The 20,597-nt window shown below is 38.3% G+C and overlaps 1 protein-coding gene and 1 long non-coding RNA gene across 5 annotated transcripts in view; one reads left to right on the top strand and one right to left on the bottom strand.

Annotated features, from left to right (window-relative positions):
- Nucleotides 1-14,149, bottom strand: part of LOC139084677 (uncharacterized) — a 33,807-nt gene extending 19,658 nt beyond the window's left edge. Inside the window, exon 1 of the long non-coding RNA XR_011542241.1 lies at nucleotides 14,030-14,149. This is a non-coding gene — a long non-coding RNA (uncharacterized lncRNA). The remainder of the gene's footprint in view (nucleotides 1-14,029) is intronic.
- NOVA1 (NOVA alternative splicing regulator 1) overlaps nucleotides 12,843-20,597 on the top strand; it is a 148,795-nt gene continuing 141,040 nt past the window's right edge. For 2 of the 4 annotated variants that reach the window (XM_070628423.1, XM_070628422.1), the window contains exons 1-2: nucleotides 12,843-13,851; nucleotides 15,605-15,748. In XM_070628423.1, coding sequence (XP_070484524.1) covers nucleotides 13,716-13,851; nucleotides 15,605-15,748 — 280 coding nt within the window. In that variant the 5' untranslated portion in view covers nucleotides 12,843-13,715. Of the gene's footprint in view, nucleotides 13,852-14,125; nucleotides 14,574-15,604; nucleotides 15,749-20,597 lie in introns of those variants that run through there. The other 2 variants (XM_070628425.1, XM_070628431.1) reach the window with 2 other exon arrangements.

Here is a 20,597-nt window from a genome sequence, read left to right as displayed (position 1 = left end):
TGCTGTACCTGCAGTTCATCTGCTGTATGTAAGGCACTGATCCACTGACAGGCTCAATAAGCCTGCCATGATGATGTCGTTCATCGACTGCAGGCTGGACCACAAAGACCTATCGCCCTGCCCTCTAGGCTGCAACACTAACTGGTTGGTCTTTCACATCATCACTCAGTCATTCCCCATTAAAGGAGCCACATGCAGGTGGATTCTGACGTTTTCTAATCCTACCTGTCTCTCAGGTAGAATCACATCCCCTTTCTCAACCCTCAGCACCAACATCTCTCCCTCCTTCTTCTGAACGAGCCTCTCTTGCCTTAGAAATTCTTGGGTGGAGTTTTTCCTCCAGTTACCTAGTAATTATTGTATTGGGGACCTGAAACACAGAAACCTCTAATGCCCCCCTTAAGGAAGAAACTTCAGTCTCAGAATACTATGGTTGGCTACCCTCTGACAGGCAAAATCTCTCTCATCCTTAGAGTCTCATATGCACTGAGGTGATACAAAGCAAATAATAGCTCAATAAAGTCCTATCACACCAATTCAGGTAAAGGAACTCAGTTTCACTTAAGGCGGAACTAACTTCACAGCCAGTTAGTAAAAATGATTCAGACAAAAGATAAGCCAAATAAGTGAAAGATAAAGACAAGTGATGAGGGGTTGGTTGAGGAGTGGGGTGCAAGGTTGTGTTAATAAAACAAGCAATTGCAATCTTTGGGATTAGTTAGGAGAATATGACACCATGTCTTGGTTTATAGGGTTGGTTGAAGCATAAAAATTACAGCTCAGAACTGGGGTTGGGGACAGAGAGCTGGAAATAAACCTGGAGATAAAACTGAGAAATTTATTACCTAGCTGCAGGGATATCCCAAATCTATCTCCAGCTAACAACACTTGGATAATTATGCCACCTTGGCATATTTGAAGTAAGCAAAAGGGAAGCAAGTCATGGTCTTCTATAAACATACACTAACTAAGCCAATTTATGGATACATTTCAGTTGCTAGTATACAGGGGACAGATTAAACTTTTTTTATGCTTCCTGTTTTTTTTTTCTTAGTTTCTAAATGAGTTCTATTAGAAAAATTCCAATTTTTCCTCAGTTGAAGGGGTAAAATGTTTTGTTAGACCAAAGCCAGGGCATAAAGGAAATCTGAGTGTTCGTGGTGAGAGTGCCATTCATTTTGGCATAGCATCATAAGAAGAGCTAGTGGAGAAGAGATGTGAAAACGCAGAATAGGGAAGTTAGGAACACTTAAAATATTTATCCCTTTGCACCACAGGTTTTTCCCTCATGTGGGGGAGTTGGGCGAATGGATGGAGCGTGTAGAGTGTATAAAATTATATAGCATCATCCTAACCAGAGTGTGAAGGCCCAGGCCTTTTGGAGGCTCTGGGACATATCACTGTTATGGATATTGATAATTCCATTCAATCTAAAAGAGAATCTTATCATCTCCTCCTTGAGTTTATCCTCCTTCTGCATCTTCCTCCTCATGTAACAATAAAGAAACTTTCCTAAATTTTAATTAAGAAAGAGACTATTGCTAATATTCAGGTCATTAGGAAGTTATAGGCCTCTGGCTTCTGATATCTTCTATGACACATAACAATAATAGTTAACATTGTGCTGGGACACTGGATTTCCACACACAAAAAGAATGAAGTTGGAACCCTACCTCATACATATACAAAAATTAACTCAAAATGGATCAACGGCCTAAATATAAGAGCTAAAGCCATAAAACTCTTAGAAGAAAACATAGGAGTAAATCATCATGACTTGAAATTTTGCAATGGATTCTTAGATATGACATAAGAAACAGAAGCAACAAAAGAAAAAATAGATAAGTTGGACTTCATCAAAATTAATAATTTTTGTGTATCAAAGGACAGTATCAATAAACTAAAAAGACAAGTTAGAAAATGGGAGAAAATATTTTCAAGTCATATATCCAATAAAGGACTAGTATCCAGAATATATAAAGAACACCTACAAGTCAACAACAAAAAGCAACCCAATTAAAAAATGGGCAAAGGACTTGAACAGACATTTTAAAAAGAAGATTATAAAGTCCACACCCAATGTGAAATGCATAATTTCTGAAAGAAAATGTAATATACTTTTTCTTTAATATTTTTGACAGGAATTAAAAGCTAAACAGAGGCATACTGTGTGTGGTATGTGTGTGGATAGTATTCTTTCTTCTATCACTGTAGAATAGCCAGATAAATGCAATGAGCATGTTTTCATTGAACATATGGGCTATATACTTCATATTCGATGAGAACACATTTATTATATTTTTAATATAATGTTTTTGAGGTTCATCTCCACTGTAGCATGTATAAGAACTTTACTTCTCTTTGTGGCTAAATCATACTCCTTTGTATGACTATATCACATTTTATTATTCCTTCATTAGTTGATAGAGATTTGGGTTGCTTTAACTTTTTGGCTATTGTGAGTAATGCTGCTATTGGCATTCACGTAAAAGTATTTGTTTGAAACCTATTTTCAATTCTTTTGGGTAAGTACATAGCTAGGAGTGGAATTTCTGGGTCATATTGGAATTCTGTGTTTGGCTTTTTGAGGAACCACCAAACAGGGTGGCTAAAATTCACAAGGTGGCAGAAGAACGGAGAAAAGAGCTTCACAGAAATAACACTTTGAAAATCTGGTCCCCATGAGTCTTCAGCTGGGTACCAATCAGCACATACATTGGAGGAAAGTACCTAAGGATTAGAGGTGACAGTCCCTGGTGCCCATGCAGAGTTGAGAGTAGTTCCTGTCCCCTCTTCCCAGAATGGAAAACCTCATAATTCACTGTGCATCAGCTAGACTACTAAGAGAATTTTGCCTCAGTTGTGGGGCAAGATTAGACCTAGATTAAATGGTGATCTGGTCCCACCTCATAAAGCTTAAAAACAAGACCCCAAAATATCAGACTGTTTCTAATAACCACTTTCAAGAACAAAGCTCAAGAAAATTTATAGAAACATAAAAAACATCCAGTATACAACAGGTATCATTAACAATACCTGACATCCCATAAAAATTACCAGACATGCACAAAAGCAGGAAAATATGATTCATATTGAAGAGAAAAAGCAAACAATCAAAACTATATCAGAAACTGACACAAGATAGAATCAATAAGTAAAGATATTAAAATTTGTAGGGGCTGGCCCAGTGGTGTAGCGGTTAAGTTCGCATGTTCCGCTTCTGTGGCCCAGGTTCGCTGGTTCAGATCCCAGGTGTGGACCTCTGCACTGCTTGGCAAGCCATGCTGTGGCAGGTGTCTTTCATATAAAGTAGAGGAAGATGGGCACAGATGTTAGCTCAGGGCCAGTCTTCTTAAGCAAAACAAACCCCCAAATACAGGAGGCTTGGTAGCAGATGTTAGCTCAGGGCTAATCTTCCTCAAAAAAGAAAAAAAGAAAAAAAATTTAAAATATTTGTAAAGATATTAAGATTTGTAAATTGTAACTGAATTCCATATATTCAAGAATCTACAAGATTTATTCAACATACTAAGCGAATTCTTGGAAGACATAAAAAAGACCCAAACTTAGCTTCTAGAGATGAGAACTACAATATCTAAGATGGGAAGCCTACTGAATTCTTATTTGATTTGTATAAGTGGAACATTCTAACTCTAGTGACCAGAAGTCTGACTTGAATTCCCAAAATGGCCCCTCAAGCAAATTCTGGACCTGAGTCGATTTGCAAATCCAAGGAGACTTTGAAAAAGGACCCTGGTATCTTACGAAAATTTTATGCTGTGTGACAATGAACTCATACTCATGGAACTCTTTGGTGTTATGTCCTCCATCCTTCTGAAGCAGCTGGCGTGATAAGACTATGGATTGCCCTTAACTGAAGGCTCAGTTATGGTGCCAGCTAGGTGGCAACACCTTGAGAGACTGGGGCAATGTCCTCTAGGATATGGTCTACGCTCTAAATCAGCCTCTAACATATGGCGCTATTTCTCCTATACCCAGCATTTATAGATCCTTAAATTGTAAATCCAAAGACTGGAAATGGGAGTGGCTCTTCTCACTATTGCCCCTAGTGATCTTGACTGGCAAAATGTTTCTTTCCATCCCCATGACTTTAGGCTGTGTTGGTCTCAACATCTTAGTTCCAAAGCAAGAAATGTATCCACCAGGGCACACAATAAAAATCTTATTGAAGTGGAAGTTGAGGCTGCCACCTGGCCACTCTGGGCTCTTCAAGCCTTTGAATAAACGGAAAAGAAAAGAGTTACTGTGCTGGTGGCAGTGATTGATCCTGGCTATCAAGGAAAACAGGTGCTATCAAACAATGAGGGTAAAGGGGGTTATGTCTGAAACACAGAAGATCCCCTAAGGCATCTCTTTGTATTCTCCTGTCCTTCGATTAAAGTCAGCGGAAAACTACAACTCAATTCAGGTAGGATTCCTAATAGCTCAGATCCTTCAGGAATTAAGGTGTGGGTCATCCCACTGGGCAAAGAACCACAACCAGCTGAGATGCTTGCTGAGGGCAAAGGGAATATGGAAAAGATGGTGGAAGAAGGAAATGGAAGAAGACAGCAGAAAAGTAGAAGAAATACCAGGTATGATGATGTGCTCATTGGCAGAAATGAAGCCTCTAATCATATGAATACTTATTATTTTGATGTGAATGTTTTATATGTATTAAATATTTTTGTTTTATTATCTTTCATCCTCTTACCAGGTAACATAAGATGTATTCCTAACAGTTAACTTTATATTTCAGTATTTGATTTACAGGATATCACAGGAAAAGTGCGACTATCACCCAAAGATTTCATATCCTCCCCTGGGGAAAGGGTTAGCATGTTTTCAGTTTTACATGGGGCAGTTCATTCCATGTCATTATGTTCATTATGTTAGTCAAAAGTATGATTTTGCTGTTGTCTTCACTTGGTGATTAAATATGGTTTAAGGAGATGCGTATGGGTGCCAAGTTGACAGGGGGCAGGCTGTAATGCCTTTGTGATATGCCAGCTTAGCTAGGTTGAAGGCTATTTCTCAGAATTTCTTATCTAGTATAGTTCTCAGTAGGTTGGTCTACAAGGGATATTCTGAGAGAACTGGAGGACAGAAGGAAGGTAGCAGCCATTTCTGTAGCACACACAACTTTTCCTAGTTACTCAATCAAGCAGTAGCCTAGGTTCTCCTGAGAAGGGATTTTGGAGATGTAATTAAAGTTCCAATTTTGAGTTACCCAAAAGGCAAATTATCCTGGGTGGGCCTGACTTAATCAGGTGGTAGTCATCAAAACAACCAGGTCTCTCTGATTATGAGACTCAAAGCACATTGGGCCTGCAATTGCTCTCCCTTCTCCCTGTGTCTTTCCTTCCTGACTTCCCATCTGTGGACTTTGGACTGGCTTAGCCAGAGCCCACAGTTGTGTGACACAATTCCCTTAATATCACTATCACTATATATCTATAGATGTATACCTATATATGTGTGTGTGCATATATATATATACACATATATATATAAATTATAAAAATGTATATCCTACTGGTCTGCTTCTCTGGTTGAAACCTGACTGATATAGATTAAAAGAAATTTAAGAGACATATGAACCAGTTGCAATGTATTTATTTGGGTAGAGATTTGAACAAAATGTAAAAAACCTTTAGAAGACTATTGAGGAAATTTAAACACAGACTGCATGTTTAATAATATTAAGGCATTTTTTGTTAATTATCATCAATGTAATAATGGTAGTTCGGATATTTTTTAAAAGTCTACAATATTTTTGGAATAAAAATGGTATGGTAGTTAGAATTTGCTTCAAAATTACCCTGAAGGAGAGGTTGTAAATGAAACAAGATTAGTCAGGAGTTTATAGTTTTGAAGGTGGGTGTGTGGTACATGGGATCCATTATACTGTTTTATCTCCTTTGGAATACGTTTCAAATTTTCCATAATGAGAAGGTAAAATAATTTTTTTTTTTTTTTTTTTTTTTTGGTGAGGAAGATTGTCCCTGAGCTAACAGCTGTGCCAATCTTCCACTGGTTTGTATATGGGATACTGCCACAGCATGGCTTGATGAGCAGTGTGTAGGGCTGCATCTGGGATCCAGGCCCACGAACCCTGGGCTGCTGAAGTGGAGTGCACGAACTTAACCACTATGCCACCAGGCTGTCCTTAAAACTTTTTTTAAAAGCCCACAAATACTTAACCTTGAGAAGAAAAGGATAAGTAAAGGCAAATTACGCATTTACTAAATTTTCCACTTTCACTACAGACATTAGGTAGAGCTGCTATACCCAGTTTCTTGTTGTCTCCCTCTTTGTATCATACACACACACACACACACCCTCTTTCTATACCATATGCACATAAACATCCATATGTAAAATGTAGGTTTTAATCTGTAAGCTCTATGCACTCAGTTATATGAAATGACACATGGATAAAAGAATTCAGAAGTGCAGGATGTAAATTAGACACTTTTGACCTACCACAGAAATGCTTACATAGTGAAACTAAAAGATTAAATAGCAAGGCAGAATCTAGGGATGAGTATGGTAATGTAATTTTTTTTAATATACAAGGATGCCAATTTCTTCTTGTACTTATAAACACAAGTAACATTGTTATAAGACGAACAGAACTTTTTATTATTTGACCTATAATAAACAGTGGAAATAGCAAACTACATTAGAAAGATGCCTTGAGTGGAGACATTAAAAGCTTATCTGGAAGTCAAGAAGGACTATGGCTTATTTGAGCAGCAGGAAGTAAACAGACAGGAAATCTGAATAATCCATAATATAAGCAATTCCCTGATGCTATCTGCGGGTCCAACGGTTTATCATTTGAAGTTGGATTTCATTATATTTATAATGTCTCATTTATTATTTCTTCAATTCACTTCATCTTGCTACATACAGTTCTTCCTAATGAAGGAGTCATCCTATCAAGAGGATCGCTTCCATGTTAAAATGTGAAAATACACATTTTTAAATTCCATTCTACTACTTTCTACCTCTGTTCTTGATCTCTAGTCTTACCTCTGGCTAAGAAAAGTATAGGTAGGGAACAAAACATCACGGAGAGTAGAGGATGTGGGAGTGTTCTAATTTATTACACCAGAATGTAATATAAGAGTGAACGATGAAAAGATTTCTGTTACACATGGGGAAATTGCCATATAAAGGAATCTGATGAATAAAAAAGATTTTATGTTTTGTAATTGGCAGGGCTAGAACAAAAAGTCAAAGCTCTTGAGTATTACTAGGGTAACTATATAATTTATTGTCCAAAGTGGGACAATTTTGAGGGTATTGAACATTGTTCTGGGACATCCAGCATAAGCCAGGACCATCTCAGCAAATGCAGACTCAGGGTCGCTCTAAGTGTTATCAGAATAAAGTATGTGTAGCTGAAGATGTTTCATGGATGCTACAGAGAAGTGATTTAAACTTCGTTGATATAACATACGAATACTAGCCAATTATTGCTTCTTTAGTCTACTTTTGTTGTTCTTTCTTTTTCTTTTTTAGCTCTATCTGAACTTTACCATTTACTGTTTTTATTGCAAGAATTTTTCACATTCAAATGGTTTAAAAGATGAAACTGTCAGAATTTGAATTGTAGTCTCAGTAAAATATTTTCAACTATAGATTTTAACAAATTATGGTTTTTAAAATGCAAAAATATAGAGAATAAATATATTCGATATATTCTTTCCAATATCACAATTGTTTCCCTTGGTATGTTAGTTTCCATTGTGCCTAAAGCACATCTTCAAAATGTGCATTCTTAACTGATTTAAAAATACACATCAAGGCACACAACATGTACTTTGATTTTGATAATTTTCTTTGTAAGACTCTACGAATGGAAGCAAATGTACTAACATAGAATATTTGTTCTTAGAATTTACAGAACATTTACCAATTCTTCCATTTTACAGATGAGGAAACTGAAACTCAGAGCAAGTAAATGAGTTACTCTAAGTCACAGAGTTAGTAGGTGGAATATCATCAGTTCAAGGTTCTTTCTTTTTTAATTTTTTATTTTGAAAAAGATCTTAGACTGAAAGAAGTGTTGCAAAGATAGAAATTTCCCTGTACCCTTTCCTCAGCTTAATCTTTTACATAACCACGTACCAATTATCACAAGGTTCTTTTCACTGAGCTGTGGAAAGTGTTAGTTCAGATTTACTGTCTTTAAGGTAAGTGCCAAAAGATGTATTTCATAATATTTAGAAAAATGCTAGAAAAAATTAATGATCTATTAAAGACCAAGGAAACATACCCAGTGCCAAAGAATTTAGGATTCTTTCTAATACTAACGTATCTATTAGGATGACATATTTGCAACCGGAATATTGAGGTTTGGGGACTTTTTGGAATAATGATAATAACACATTTATGTCTCTATATAAATTAGTATGACCACTCATAGACTGTTTCATAAACATATCCATCAGTGGTGAATTTATATTATTAAATACATAAACATAAAAGCTGTTCGAATTTCTCAGAAGATAAAGTTCAAAATCATTTTTCTAAGAAGTGCAATCTTAGAAAAGTATTTCCAATCAATATGACTATTTATAGAAGTTTTTATATAAGATCTGGGATTTAGGATTAGGCGACAGACTCTGATGGTATATATTTGTTCCTATTTTATTTGTGTTGTACTGAATGAAAAAAAAAAATTCAGAATAGGTATATTGATTCTTCATGTCTAAAAACATAGAAAAAATTATTTGTGCTTATTACAATCAATGCTTGGTTACAATATTTGGATTGTGAAAATTATAATATAAAATATAAAAATTAGATGTTTTTAAGTACTTTAAGCTTTCCAAATTCTTTCATATTTATTTGATCTTCCCAACAATACCTTGCAGTAACAGACAGGCTTCTCATTTTCCTTTTTCCTAATTTTCTGTTGATACTTGTAACAAACTGTTACTGTCTCCCCCATATCTCCTTGCCATTTCAGAGCACACTGGTCTGATTTTCCATCATGGTGAGGGATGTTCCACAACAGAGTGTTAATTCCCCAGCATTTCCAGCCTGTATAAGGGCAGAACAGATTCCAGGTGCCAAAGTCCTCAGAAAAAGATGAAGCTCTTGGCAGTAGGAAGACAGGCCAGCATGCATCGAATTAGCACCCTAGGAATAGACCTCAACCAATGACTGAAGGGAGCTGCTGTACATAGGCCTCAGTTTTCTCGCACTGCGGGTGGGATAATTCCAAGGCTACTGTTTTAAACAGTTTCCCAGGAAATCCCAGAGAGATGAGGCTCTGTTTGCTCCCAGTCATAACTTGCTTGGTAATTCACCCTTCATTGCCTTCCTTCCATTCCCCGTCTCATCTCTCCAAACCCCTACTGTTTCCTGAAATCACTTCCAAAATAAACTACCTGCACTTGAATCCCTAAATCAGGATCTGCTTCTGGTAGAACACGAACTCAGAAAATATTTTCCCAAAGCATAGGCTGAAGAGACAGATACTCAAGGAGAGGGAGTATTTATGTCCTTTAGCAACAGGACTGATGGTAGGAAAGGCAGGAACATGAAGACAAAGAAACGGGTTCAGGAATATTTGTGGACATCGTCTATCTGTGCTTTCTCTAGAAAGCCAATCATTATTACTGAAAATGGATTACCTTTTGTCCAAGTTGCTCAGACTAAAACTTAAGAAGGAAAAGAACCCCCACTGAAAGCCAATAAAGACTGGCGGTTTTGTTCTTCAGATTAATATCATTTTCTATCATAGTTGCTTAGGTTCCTAACTCATCAACTAATTAAAAGCACACAAGTTCTATTGTGTCTTAAGGTGTTAGAAAATACTATTAAGTTTGCAGTGCCAATTGCTCAGTTAATTAAAAAATAAAATATTTCTTTTCAGAGAATTAAAAGGTCAAATGCTTCGATTATATTTTTCAAAAAGTTCATTCAAACAGTTTATCTGTAGCATAAGAGGTATAGCACACTAAATATTAATAAGCTGGGAGCTGCTTTACTTTTTCATTTCTTCAGTTTTACTAGCTGGTAGAAAATGTAGAAGACAGGTAAAATGTTTATTCAGATGTCTATTTAATCAGAACGGCAGAGGCATATGCAGTGAGAAACGAGGAAGTATAATTTTTTAAAAAGACAACAAAATAAACTAGGGAACGGAGGCTTAATTAGAATGTACTCTCTGATAACCTTCATTGACCAAATCAGCTCACAGCTGACTGATCCTCAGATGTCTGACCAGGTCTCAGGATAATCTCTGTGATTCCTGGCATCATAGCTAGGTTACTACTAAGCCTACTATCCACACTAAAAATCACATCTTCTGCTTCTGGACCCCATGGAGTGGTGGGTAGTATTTAAATATTAAGTCTAAAGAAGGAAATCTGAGAAGCGTCAAAAAAATGCCTTAAGAAAACAGTGCCATGAGTTTACCTCACTAAACTACGTCTATGTATGATGCACTTTAACTTACAAGGCTCATTGTCAATTTAACCTACACGTGGAACAACAAACATTTTCTAAACTACTTTAGAAATATTTTATTTATTTTTAGAAATTTGTTAACCTCAGGTTTTCCAATTCTAAAACTCATTCTTTCCCCAATTCAAAACTACATTCCACTGAATACTTTGCCCAAGCTTTAGTGTAACATAACTTTGAACTGTATTTGTCTTTGAATTATCTTTGTCCCTCATCTTTTACTGTTTCAAAACAATTTAGTAGCAAATCCCGGCCATCTTCTAATTTTTCATTTAAAAACATCCTTACATATTTTCGTACACTTCACAGAACACTTTGATTGCATAATGTCTGGCATAAGCCTATTTCTATCTTGACTATCACATATTTATTCCAAACCCTGTTTTTTTCTCATCACAGCTCCCTCTTCTTCAAATCCAATTCCGTGTATAAATCCTCTTTATTTTGGTCATGAAGGCTATATTGTGGTTTCCTATGACATCACATATCAGATCAAAATTCTGGACTTTGCTTTACAGACCTTTACCAAAATGCACTAACTTACCTGCTTTCCCTTTCTTTCAGCTCTCAGTGAATCTTCCTCCCTGACTTGAGGCAAACGTGTTTTTCATACTCCGGATGAACTTTTATTCCCAAACTAAACGTCATTCTCTTCTTCATTCAGCAGACTGTCATCTGCCTTTCATCCCAATGCCTCCTCGATGCTCCTTCGAATAAAGGATGCTAAGAGTAGGCTTAGTATTCTTTTCCATTCCCTTCTCTGTCAGGAATTAAATTTTATTCTATTTTCTTTGGCTATTGCCTCAGAAATGCAGCTATGCTAGGTTAGACTACAATAGAATTGAGGTGAAGTCCTTTCTGATTCTAGCTTAGTACAAAAGCCATCTTTCAGGATAAAGTGCTGTAGTGCAGAGCATAGGAAAGGAGCATCTTTGTTCTAGAAATCTAGTGAATACGTTTACACCTTTTTACATCTTACAATACATTGCCGTGTCCATTCTCTCATTTGACTCATAAGAATCGTGGGAGGCAGTCCCTGTTTTTAGTGGGAGAGAACCTGAAGCTCTAGTGTAATGCAATATTCAAGAGGATAGACTTTGGAGTCAGGAAGAGCTGAGTTTGAATTATTACTACAATATTTATACCTGTGTGGCTTTGGGTAAATTATTCATATCTCTGAACCTAAACTGTCTCATAAAATGGGGACAGTAATAACTACGTAATATACTGCATATAAAGAGCGTCACATGTAAAGTGGATTGCTTGGCACAAGCAAACACCTAATAAATAGCAACACGTTAAGGGATTTGCCAAAGACACACTTTTAGAACATGCCAGCAAGCACCTGAAACCACGATTTCGGACTCCAAACCCACGCTTTCCACTATTCCTGCTTCTGAGCACACTGATTTAATTAAACTACTAACTTGACGGATGACCTTGAGCAAAATACTTCTCTGAGTCAGTTTACTCATCTGTAAACTGAGTCTTTTCGGACTTTCAGAATCTATGCCAGCGACATTAGATTTTTTTTTTTCTTTCTGTAGCGTCGTAGGGGTGAGGTTCAGGTTCATTATATAGCCAAGACCTGTATAATCATAAGCTGTGCACATTGCAGCGGACTTTATTCCCACACTCGTATATCGTTCAACATTTAGTTTTGTGTATACACTCAGCTGTTGCCCGTCTTCAGTCTGCCTATCAGCGTCTCGTGAAGGGGACACCCAGACCTAGCTTTATTCATTTATATCCCTGCTTGTTCCCGAAAGGATTTAAGGCGGCAAATGACACTGTTAAGTTCCCTAACGATGTCACACAGTGCGAGCAATAAAGACTCTGGATGAAATCAGCCCGTAGAAAACCTCCGATGAGTGAGATGTTCACTAATGTCTTTTACCTAACTCTCAAACGTAAACACGGATACACCTAGCCCGAAGTCCTGGAAGCACACACTTAAGGTTCTTCCCTCAGCTTTCACGCTGTCCCACCCGTTGTCAACGGTCACTCGAATGCCCTTCTCCGACTAGCCAAAACTGTCGCCGCTCCAGTCCCGGCCGGACCCGAGATGCCACCCCGCCCCTTCCCTCCCTCTCAGCCCCAAGTTCCCTGATTGGGAAGGGGCCCGGAGAGCTTTCCCACATTTCCATTTTATTGGCTGCCACGGCTGTCCGTAATCTCTGCTTCCCGCCTTCCCGCCTAGCGCGTTTCTTGGACCCCTCGGTTGCTGCGACAAGCCGCTTACGTTTGCCTGAGCCGTGTTGCCGGGGACCGGCGACCTTTCACCCCTCCCTTCCCACCGGAGCGCCCCGGGGGCCCCGCCGCCGGCGCGCGCCCCCGCGCACACGCACGCGCACACACCCTCACGCGCCCCCCCCCTCGTCCCCCCGCCGGTTGCCCCCCCCCCCTGCCCGCCCCCGCCGGCTGAGGCATCGGCGCGGGGAGGCGGCGGCGGCGGCGGCGGCGGCGGCGCTGCTGAGAGGCAGGGACCCGAGCGCGAAGTGTGTGGGAGTCTCCGAACTCGAGCCCGCTCTACCCTCCCCGCGCAGCCATCCCCCTCCCTCCCCGCCGCCCCCCCCACAAGCGGGAGAAATAATGAGCGAGACCGGGCGGCAGCAGCAGCAGCGCCGAGCAGCCCAGGCGGCGGCAGACCCGCTCCGGCAGCGGCGGCGGCGGCAGCACCAGCAGCGGGAGCGAGCGCAGCGCTAGCGCGGCGCGGGGACCGCCGCGCTCCTGCCCGGCTCCGGCCTCCTCCGCGGCCCGCTCCTGCCTCTCTCCGCATCCTCCTCCTTCCCCTCCTCCTGCTCATTCACTCTTTCCCTCGCTCTCCCCTCCTCCTCGGCTTCTCCCCGCGCCCCGCCAGCCCTCGCGCTCCCACTCCCTCTGCCCGTCCTCCCCGCTCCCCTCCTCCCGCTCCTCCGCTCGCCCCTCTCCCTTCTCCACTCTCTCCCCCTCTCTCCTTTCTTCTCCTTCTTTCACCCTCCGTCTCTCACACCCCCTCCATTCCCCTGTCTCCTTTCTGACACTGCACTGCAGCTGCTCCTCAGCCCTGCCCCCTCCCCAGTGAGAACAAACCAGCAACATTGCTTCTTTTCCTAAAGAGATTTCTATTGATCCGATTAAAAAAAAAAAACCTTAAGAAACCCCAAACGCAAAAAAAAAAAAAAAAAAAAAAAAGCCAAAACAAAAGGGAGAAGCTTCTCCCCGTAGCAGCGGCAGGAACTGCAAACATGATGGCGGCAGCTCCCATCCAGCAGAACGGGACCCACACTGGGGTTCCCATAGACCTGGACCCGCCGGACTCGCGGAAAAGGCCGCTGGAAGCCCCCCCTGAAGCCGGCAGCACCAAGAGGACCAATACGGGCGGTGGGTATCGCTTCCACCTCCCCGCTGGCCCCATCCCCCGCCGCCCGCCCCTGCCTCCCTCCCTCCCTCCCAGCGCCCTCCCTCCCTCCCTCCCTCCCGCGGCCCGGACACCTCCAGCCCGAACCCGGCGGCTCCCGCGCCCCTGCCCCGCGCCCCCTCCCCTGCACCTGCCCCGCACCTTGCCGGCCCCGACACATTTCCATTTCTGTGTTTATCATTCATCAAAATGGCGACCGGTTTTTCGGAATAGACCTATCTTTCCATTTAATCGGTCGACAGGCTGACCATTTAAATATCCTAGACCTGGGCAAGGGGGTCCGTTAAGGAGGAGGAGGATGACCCCCGAGTGAGGTGATGGCCGCCCGAAGATGCGCGCTGCATTTAACAGTCTGCTAAAATAAATAAATAAATGGCACTTGGGGAGCGGGCAGCGAATGATCGGGGCGCCGGAGAGTTTTTCTCTCTCCATCCCCTTGCTCTGGGCCACAAGTAGTAGGCAAAATCTTGATGAGTGCACGCTCTTAGCGCACTTAGACCGTCGGGGCAAATATCTCATTGATTTGTCTTCAGGGGTGTGCATACGAGGGTGGGGGTGTCTGGTACTGTGACTTGTTAGTTAACATCCTGCGCTTCCTGGGAAGATGAGTTATAACCGGACCGGTATCGCTTCTTCATTTGCACTGGAGTCATCTTAACAATGCACCCAATGCATCGAGGCAGAGGTGAATTTCTCTACAGCCTGTACATTAGAGACGGATGGGGGTCTTGCGAATGGTACACCCGCAAAATTTGGAACGTTCATTCACCTAAGGAAGCTGGATTTACCGGGCTGTTTCCTATTTAAGACATGATCAGTTTGACGGAAATTAAAGTTTATGGAGTTGGCTTTATTTTCTAAAACATTTCATTTCACTCTTTCTTGGTTCATCCACCCCCTCTCGTTTTAAAAATTGTGGTTATTTTGGAGAAGAAACATTATCTGGTCACTTTTAAGTGTATTTGAGATAAATGACTCCTAAGCTTTTTAGTATTGGCAAAATTCTTCTTAAGGTCCTTTAATTAATGAGCTTAAAGGAGATCATGGTAGACTAAGAAGTGCTAAAGAAATACACCAGGATTAGTTAGATTTGCCAGTCCACATCACTTAGAGTTATTTCCTGGCAGTTATTGAAGGCTTGGAATACACCCTACAGTTTGGGTGGATAATTTGGTAGGAGAATGGTTGTTTTGCATACTTTAAGTGGGATATAGGCAATGGCTGATAGTAGCCCTTATGTGTTTGCTAATGTCAAACAAATATAGCTCATCACTATTTACAGTCGTTTTATTTATTTATTTTACGGTATGTTAAGTGAAGGTTTGTCAGCATAGAAATCTGTGAAGTTTTGTTAAAGGGTCAGTTCATTCCGTTTTACCATAGTAACTACAGATAGAATTGGAAGTCTTCCATGTTTGGAATAACAACTGGAATTTATTCATCAGTTTCTACAGTGCTGCAAAATAATAGAACATGTTTCGATTTTCATTCCAAGTTTGAAATTATAAATCCTCCAAGATGGGAAACATTTTGTACATATTTATTTTTCAGTGTAATTGGCTTATTTTTTGTCCTTAAAAATTCTTTTTAACCCCATATTTCCTGCAGCTGTATGCCCAGTGTTTTAATTGCTGTTTTTCTCTCTTGAGGGTGGAGAAGGGGTGCAAACTTTTAAATGATCGTGTTAACGAAGTATATTTCTTTGCATTTTTTCAGAAGACGGCCAGTATTTTCTAAAGGTTCTCATACCTAGCTATGCTGCTGGATCTATAATTGGAAAGGGAGGACAGACAATTGTTCAGTTGCAAAAAGAAACTGGAGCCACCATCAAGCTGTCTAAGTCCAAAGATTTTTATCCAGGTAGGTGCAATGGTGAAGAGATTGTTTGCTAAATCCCCCAGGAAAGAAAGAGAAGATCTACGTGTGTTCTGTGCTGTATTGAAAGAAATCCTTAGTGGTGTAGACTTTATTTTATATGTATTTGCTGTATTAGAGGAAAAATTGTAAAAATTGTTCCACTGTTGATTATGTCTTGTTTCTATAATTGATCTACTTGTCTGTGATTTAGACAAATTGCGAGATGAGTCTTCTGGGCATTTCTAAATACTTCTTTCTAATTAGGAAAAAACTCTAAAATGTAAAGATAGAAACCTGGACAGCTGGCATCAGGAAATAGGGTTCTTCTGAAGTTTTCAGACACCATTGTAATGACAATTAGTCTAGAATGAATTCAGAAGAGGGGGGTAGGAAGGCTTCTTAAATAATGGACCATTTACTTCTAAATCCATTATGTACCTCTTTCTGCTTCATTGCTTTGTTTGTTGGCCCTGGAGTGAAGTAAAGAGGACAAATGCTGCTTCTTCAGATTTGTAGAATATTACGTTTTTAATGTAATTGTAACAAAGAAATATATTATTATGTAAGAAGTAAAAGAATGCCTCAAGATTTGTGTTACTTAAGAGCTGTATTTGATTAAAGTATGTTCACAGTTTGTGTAGTACTATAACCCACTGGAACATGGCAAGTTTCCTGGGTGGTACAATTTTTGTATTGTACTTTTCAGTGTGCTTTTTTAAAATTTCAAATGTTATACAGTTCTGCATGTTTCCCTTTTGCTCTTTTTATTATTTTGCTACTTAATATATGGATTTTAAGCTTCATTGGAAAATCTGCATAATTGAATAGTGTATCCCCAGATAAAACATTAACTGATTCGCTTTTACCTAGATGTAGCTTCTGCCTTTTTTTTGGTTATTTCATCTTTATGGGCATAAAAAATATTTATTCAGTGCTGAGGGGACCGATACTGCTAATTTTTTTTTTTTTCCTGGTGGAAAAGGAAAGCTGATTTGCTTTCAATGATCTAATTCAGTAAGAGTTCTTTAATACAGCAAAGACATCTGGCATGAATGTAAGCAGAACATTTGGAGGATTTCTTTTTCGTAGCCAATCGCTTGGTGGTAGAAAATGGACCATTATGCTAGATAAGGAGGTTTTAGAATGGTTGAAGCTATCATTTAGTTATGTAAATTACATATAATATATTTGTAAACCTTAAATTTGTTAAACTAAGCAGTAGTGTATTAGGTATGATGTCCTTTGAAAGTTTGTTTCCTGTGAGTGTAGTTTTCTAGATGGCTTTCCTTGTCTCTCAAAGTTTCCTTATACATTAAGAAAGTTTGCTAACATATTCACATTCATATGTTTAAAAGATATATTATGATGAAAAAATCAATGTGGAATTGTGAAAACTCTTAGTACAAATAAAAGCACTCAAAAGAGCTTGATTGCAGAATTAATAACGTGATAGTTCTAGGAAAAACGCTGCAATGGTAAATTAAATTCACTGTCAATAGATGAAAATGAAATAGTTTTTTTGCATTATACATGAGGTGGTATCAGATGTGCAGGGATGTTACAGAAAATTGGTGTTTATCATGGATATTCCAAATAGTAAATTAAATGTCTTTTCATTTGAATGTAGTTAATTTTCAGTGGGTTGGAAAGGGTGCACCAAGAATTAGATCTTTTGTTTTTAGTCCACTTAGTCATGTATTTTTTTCTTACTACATTGAAATTGCTTATTTTATTTATAGTTTTGAGGCAGTTATTCTATATAGAGCAAGAATATCCGTTGGAAGACTGGAGTGCGTTGAATAAAATTTTGTGTGTAGTGACGTAACCTGCTCAAATGTGAGTTGAAATGTCTGGATAAAAGAAAGCTTCTACTCTGCCTGTAACAGGTGGAAACCAATCACACACTTGGAATCGATTTTAAGGATAAAATAAAGCCTCGTAATTTATAAGAAGCTTTAATAACTCTGAACGCTTTGTATTTAAATATGATTTTAACTAGGTTATTACCTGTTCGGACAGATACATCTCTCTTCTGATAGGCTTTAATTTTAGTAGTCTTTCTGTTCACACTTGGCCACAAGCCTCTGGAATTGTCTAAGGTGCTGGTATTCTTCAACATAACAGCCTCTGAGCTACTTTCAGCTTCTCTTACTCAGATATACTTAAGGGATGCTTACCTTGCTCATCTCAGATAGTATAAATTATAAAACTGTGATGTATATCACTGAGTTATAAGGACTTTCATGTAGGCTTATGCAGTAATTCGGAAGCCCATTTTTGTGTGTTTCATATATGTGTTTATGACTCTTCTATTAGAATGTGTATGCCTGATGTTTATTTCATGAAGCATTTTCCTGTTTCTCATTTGCTAAGACAGTGTATTTGGGGAAAAGTATACTTTAGTTGTGTAACCTAATGGATTTTCTCAAAACCTAAGTTTTGAAACAGAGTGTAATTGTGTTCGGAAGGTTTAGTTAAAACATTGGTGTGTTTGAGACAAACTTTCTTCAGGATATACAGTGCAGAGCACAGACACAGTTTGGAGATATTTTAATAAATTTCAACTCAAATGATATGTGCATTGTTAATGCTATAGCCAATATAATCTCCTCACATTTGTCATATTTGTTTTCCTTTTTTTTGCTCAGGTTATATCTTTAAAATGTCTTAAGCAACCTGGCCTTTCTGAGTAATTTTTTGATATTTATGGTTGAAATGAAGAAAACATTTTTGCACGTTAAATGGTATGAATTTAGAATTTGTAGAACCGTATATTGCATTGTGTATTTCATCATGTCATATATTTAATTTGGGAAATTGTATGATGAGGATTGTAAAGTGTGTTTTTCCGTTATTAGAATCAGAGAAAAGATCTACAAGTAGTTTTATTTTACTTTTTCCTGTGCTGTGTAATTCATTTATCTGTTTTTAAAAATCTAAATTTTACAGAATACTAACTTATCACTGGTGGTTTATGAATATATCTTTTTTTCTTACCTGATTAAAGCAACTTAATTTGATTTATCTATATATCCTTTTTATGATTAGCTTACCTAAAGTTGTTGCCTTGAAGTAAAAAAGCAGCTTTCTCATTTGGGGAAAATATGCATTGGGGAATGTATGCATTTTCAGAATGGCGCTACTGTTCTTTTATTTTATTTGGCATCTGAAGATGTGTTTAGTTTTTGTTAATAAATAGATTGATTTGATCTGTTAAAAATTATTTAATGAATGATTCAGGTAGGTAATCAGAAGAACTTATCGAATACATTATTGGTTGGAAATAGTAAAGGATATATTCATGCATTCTTTAGATTTTAGAACACTTCATAGTGTACCTATTTTTATTCCGTTATATGACACTGGGGATATTCATTGGATCAATCAAACAGGAACCCTTCACTATCGTCTTGGCATACATTTGTGTGTATTTTACACTTTTCATATTTGTGGTTATAAAACTGGATCATGTTTAATGTAAAATATTTCCTTTTGTGGTCTGTTAAAATTTGAACTTACCATTCCTAGATATATTATATCTTAATTTTATCGCTATCCAACTTGGGTGATGCTTTTCATAAAAATCAGAAACCATTTGTATGTTACATTTTTTAAAATCATAAAAAAGCAAAATGTAAGTGAATTTTTTTTTTTAGTGAAGGAAATTCCCCACACCGCCTTAACTTTGACATGGAGAAAATTCTGTGGCCAATTTAACCTTTAGGATTGGGATTGTATAAGAATAATGAGTTTTTTGGAAATCCGGAGTTAATGATGTTTAAAATAGATCACTTCTTATGTTTTACATTGTTGAAGGAAGAGTATTATGATATTGGTAATATAATGTGAATACTTTTGTTATAGCTTCTAAAAGTTGCAGTTTATCATCTTTGGTCTTAGATGCAGAACATTTTAGAAATTTGTAGGTATATTATTTTAAGGCAAAATTAGTAGATAAATAGAACTGCAACGAGTAGAAAATAAAGTAATATCCTTTCCAGTGTTGTTGCGTTTAATAGAATAGTTATCATTACACTGTGCTATACGTTTAATTTTAGTATGATCAAAGTTGCTGACACATAACGTATTTTTCTTTAAATCTTAAAGTTCTGCTGTTGGTATTTGTCATACTACCTATTGTTGTGAGTTACTTCATATTTTGTCTCTCTATATCCTCAATTGAAGGAGGAACCGTAATCTTTCACTTAGACGTTCATATATCTCTAAAAATTTGCTGTATTTTTAATACTTCATTTCTCATTTCAAGGAATAGAAAATCGTGACATGCAAAGGAGTGTTACTGGCATAGGACAGTCTATATTGAAATTGTAGTTTGTGAAAGATACAATTTTTATACTTATGTAAGTAAATGTTTTGTGGCATGGAATTTTTAGAAAGTTTGAATGAGCATTAAAAACCTTAGCTGTTCATTTTATTTGATTCTTTTTTGATTCATTCTGATGTTGTGTCTTCTGTCGTCGGTTTAGTAAGTTATGGAGCATCATTAATTTACGCTGTTGGTGTTTACGTGGATTATATAGTGCAACGTCACTTTGAAATTTGCTATTTGAAGCCTTCTGGATTTTGGAAAAATAGCTCATTTAAAATTTGTGACACTGTAAGGAAATACAATACATCTAACAATGTTGCCTTGCAAATACCACCCCCAAAGGATTTCAGGAATAGTTTAGAAATAGTGAACACAATTGGTGAAATAGTTCAATATTTATGTATTGAAGATGTTTTGTATAATATACAGAGAGGAAAATGATCTGTGCCTTGGGAGCTCTAAGCAGTATGTGGTATCACTAAAAACCTGAGCAACAAACCACCAATCAAAAACTTGTCTATC

This window comes from Equus przewalskii, chromosome 1, assembly GCF_037783145.1.
Source record: "Equus przewalskii isolate Varuska chromosome 1, EquPr2, whole genome shotgun sequence".
In the NCBI taxonomy this organism is placed as follows: Eukaryota; Metazoa; Chordata; class Mammalia; order Perissodactyla; family Equidae; genus Equus; species Equus przewalskii.
Note: the sequence above shows the minus strand (reverse complement) of the source record. Positions and strands in the feature narration are given on the sequence as shown.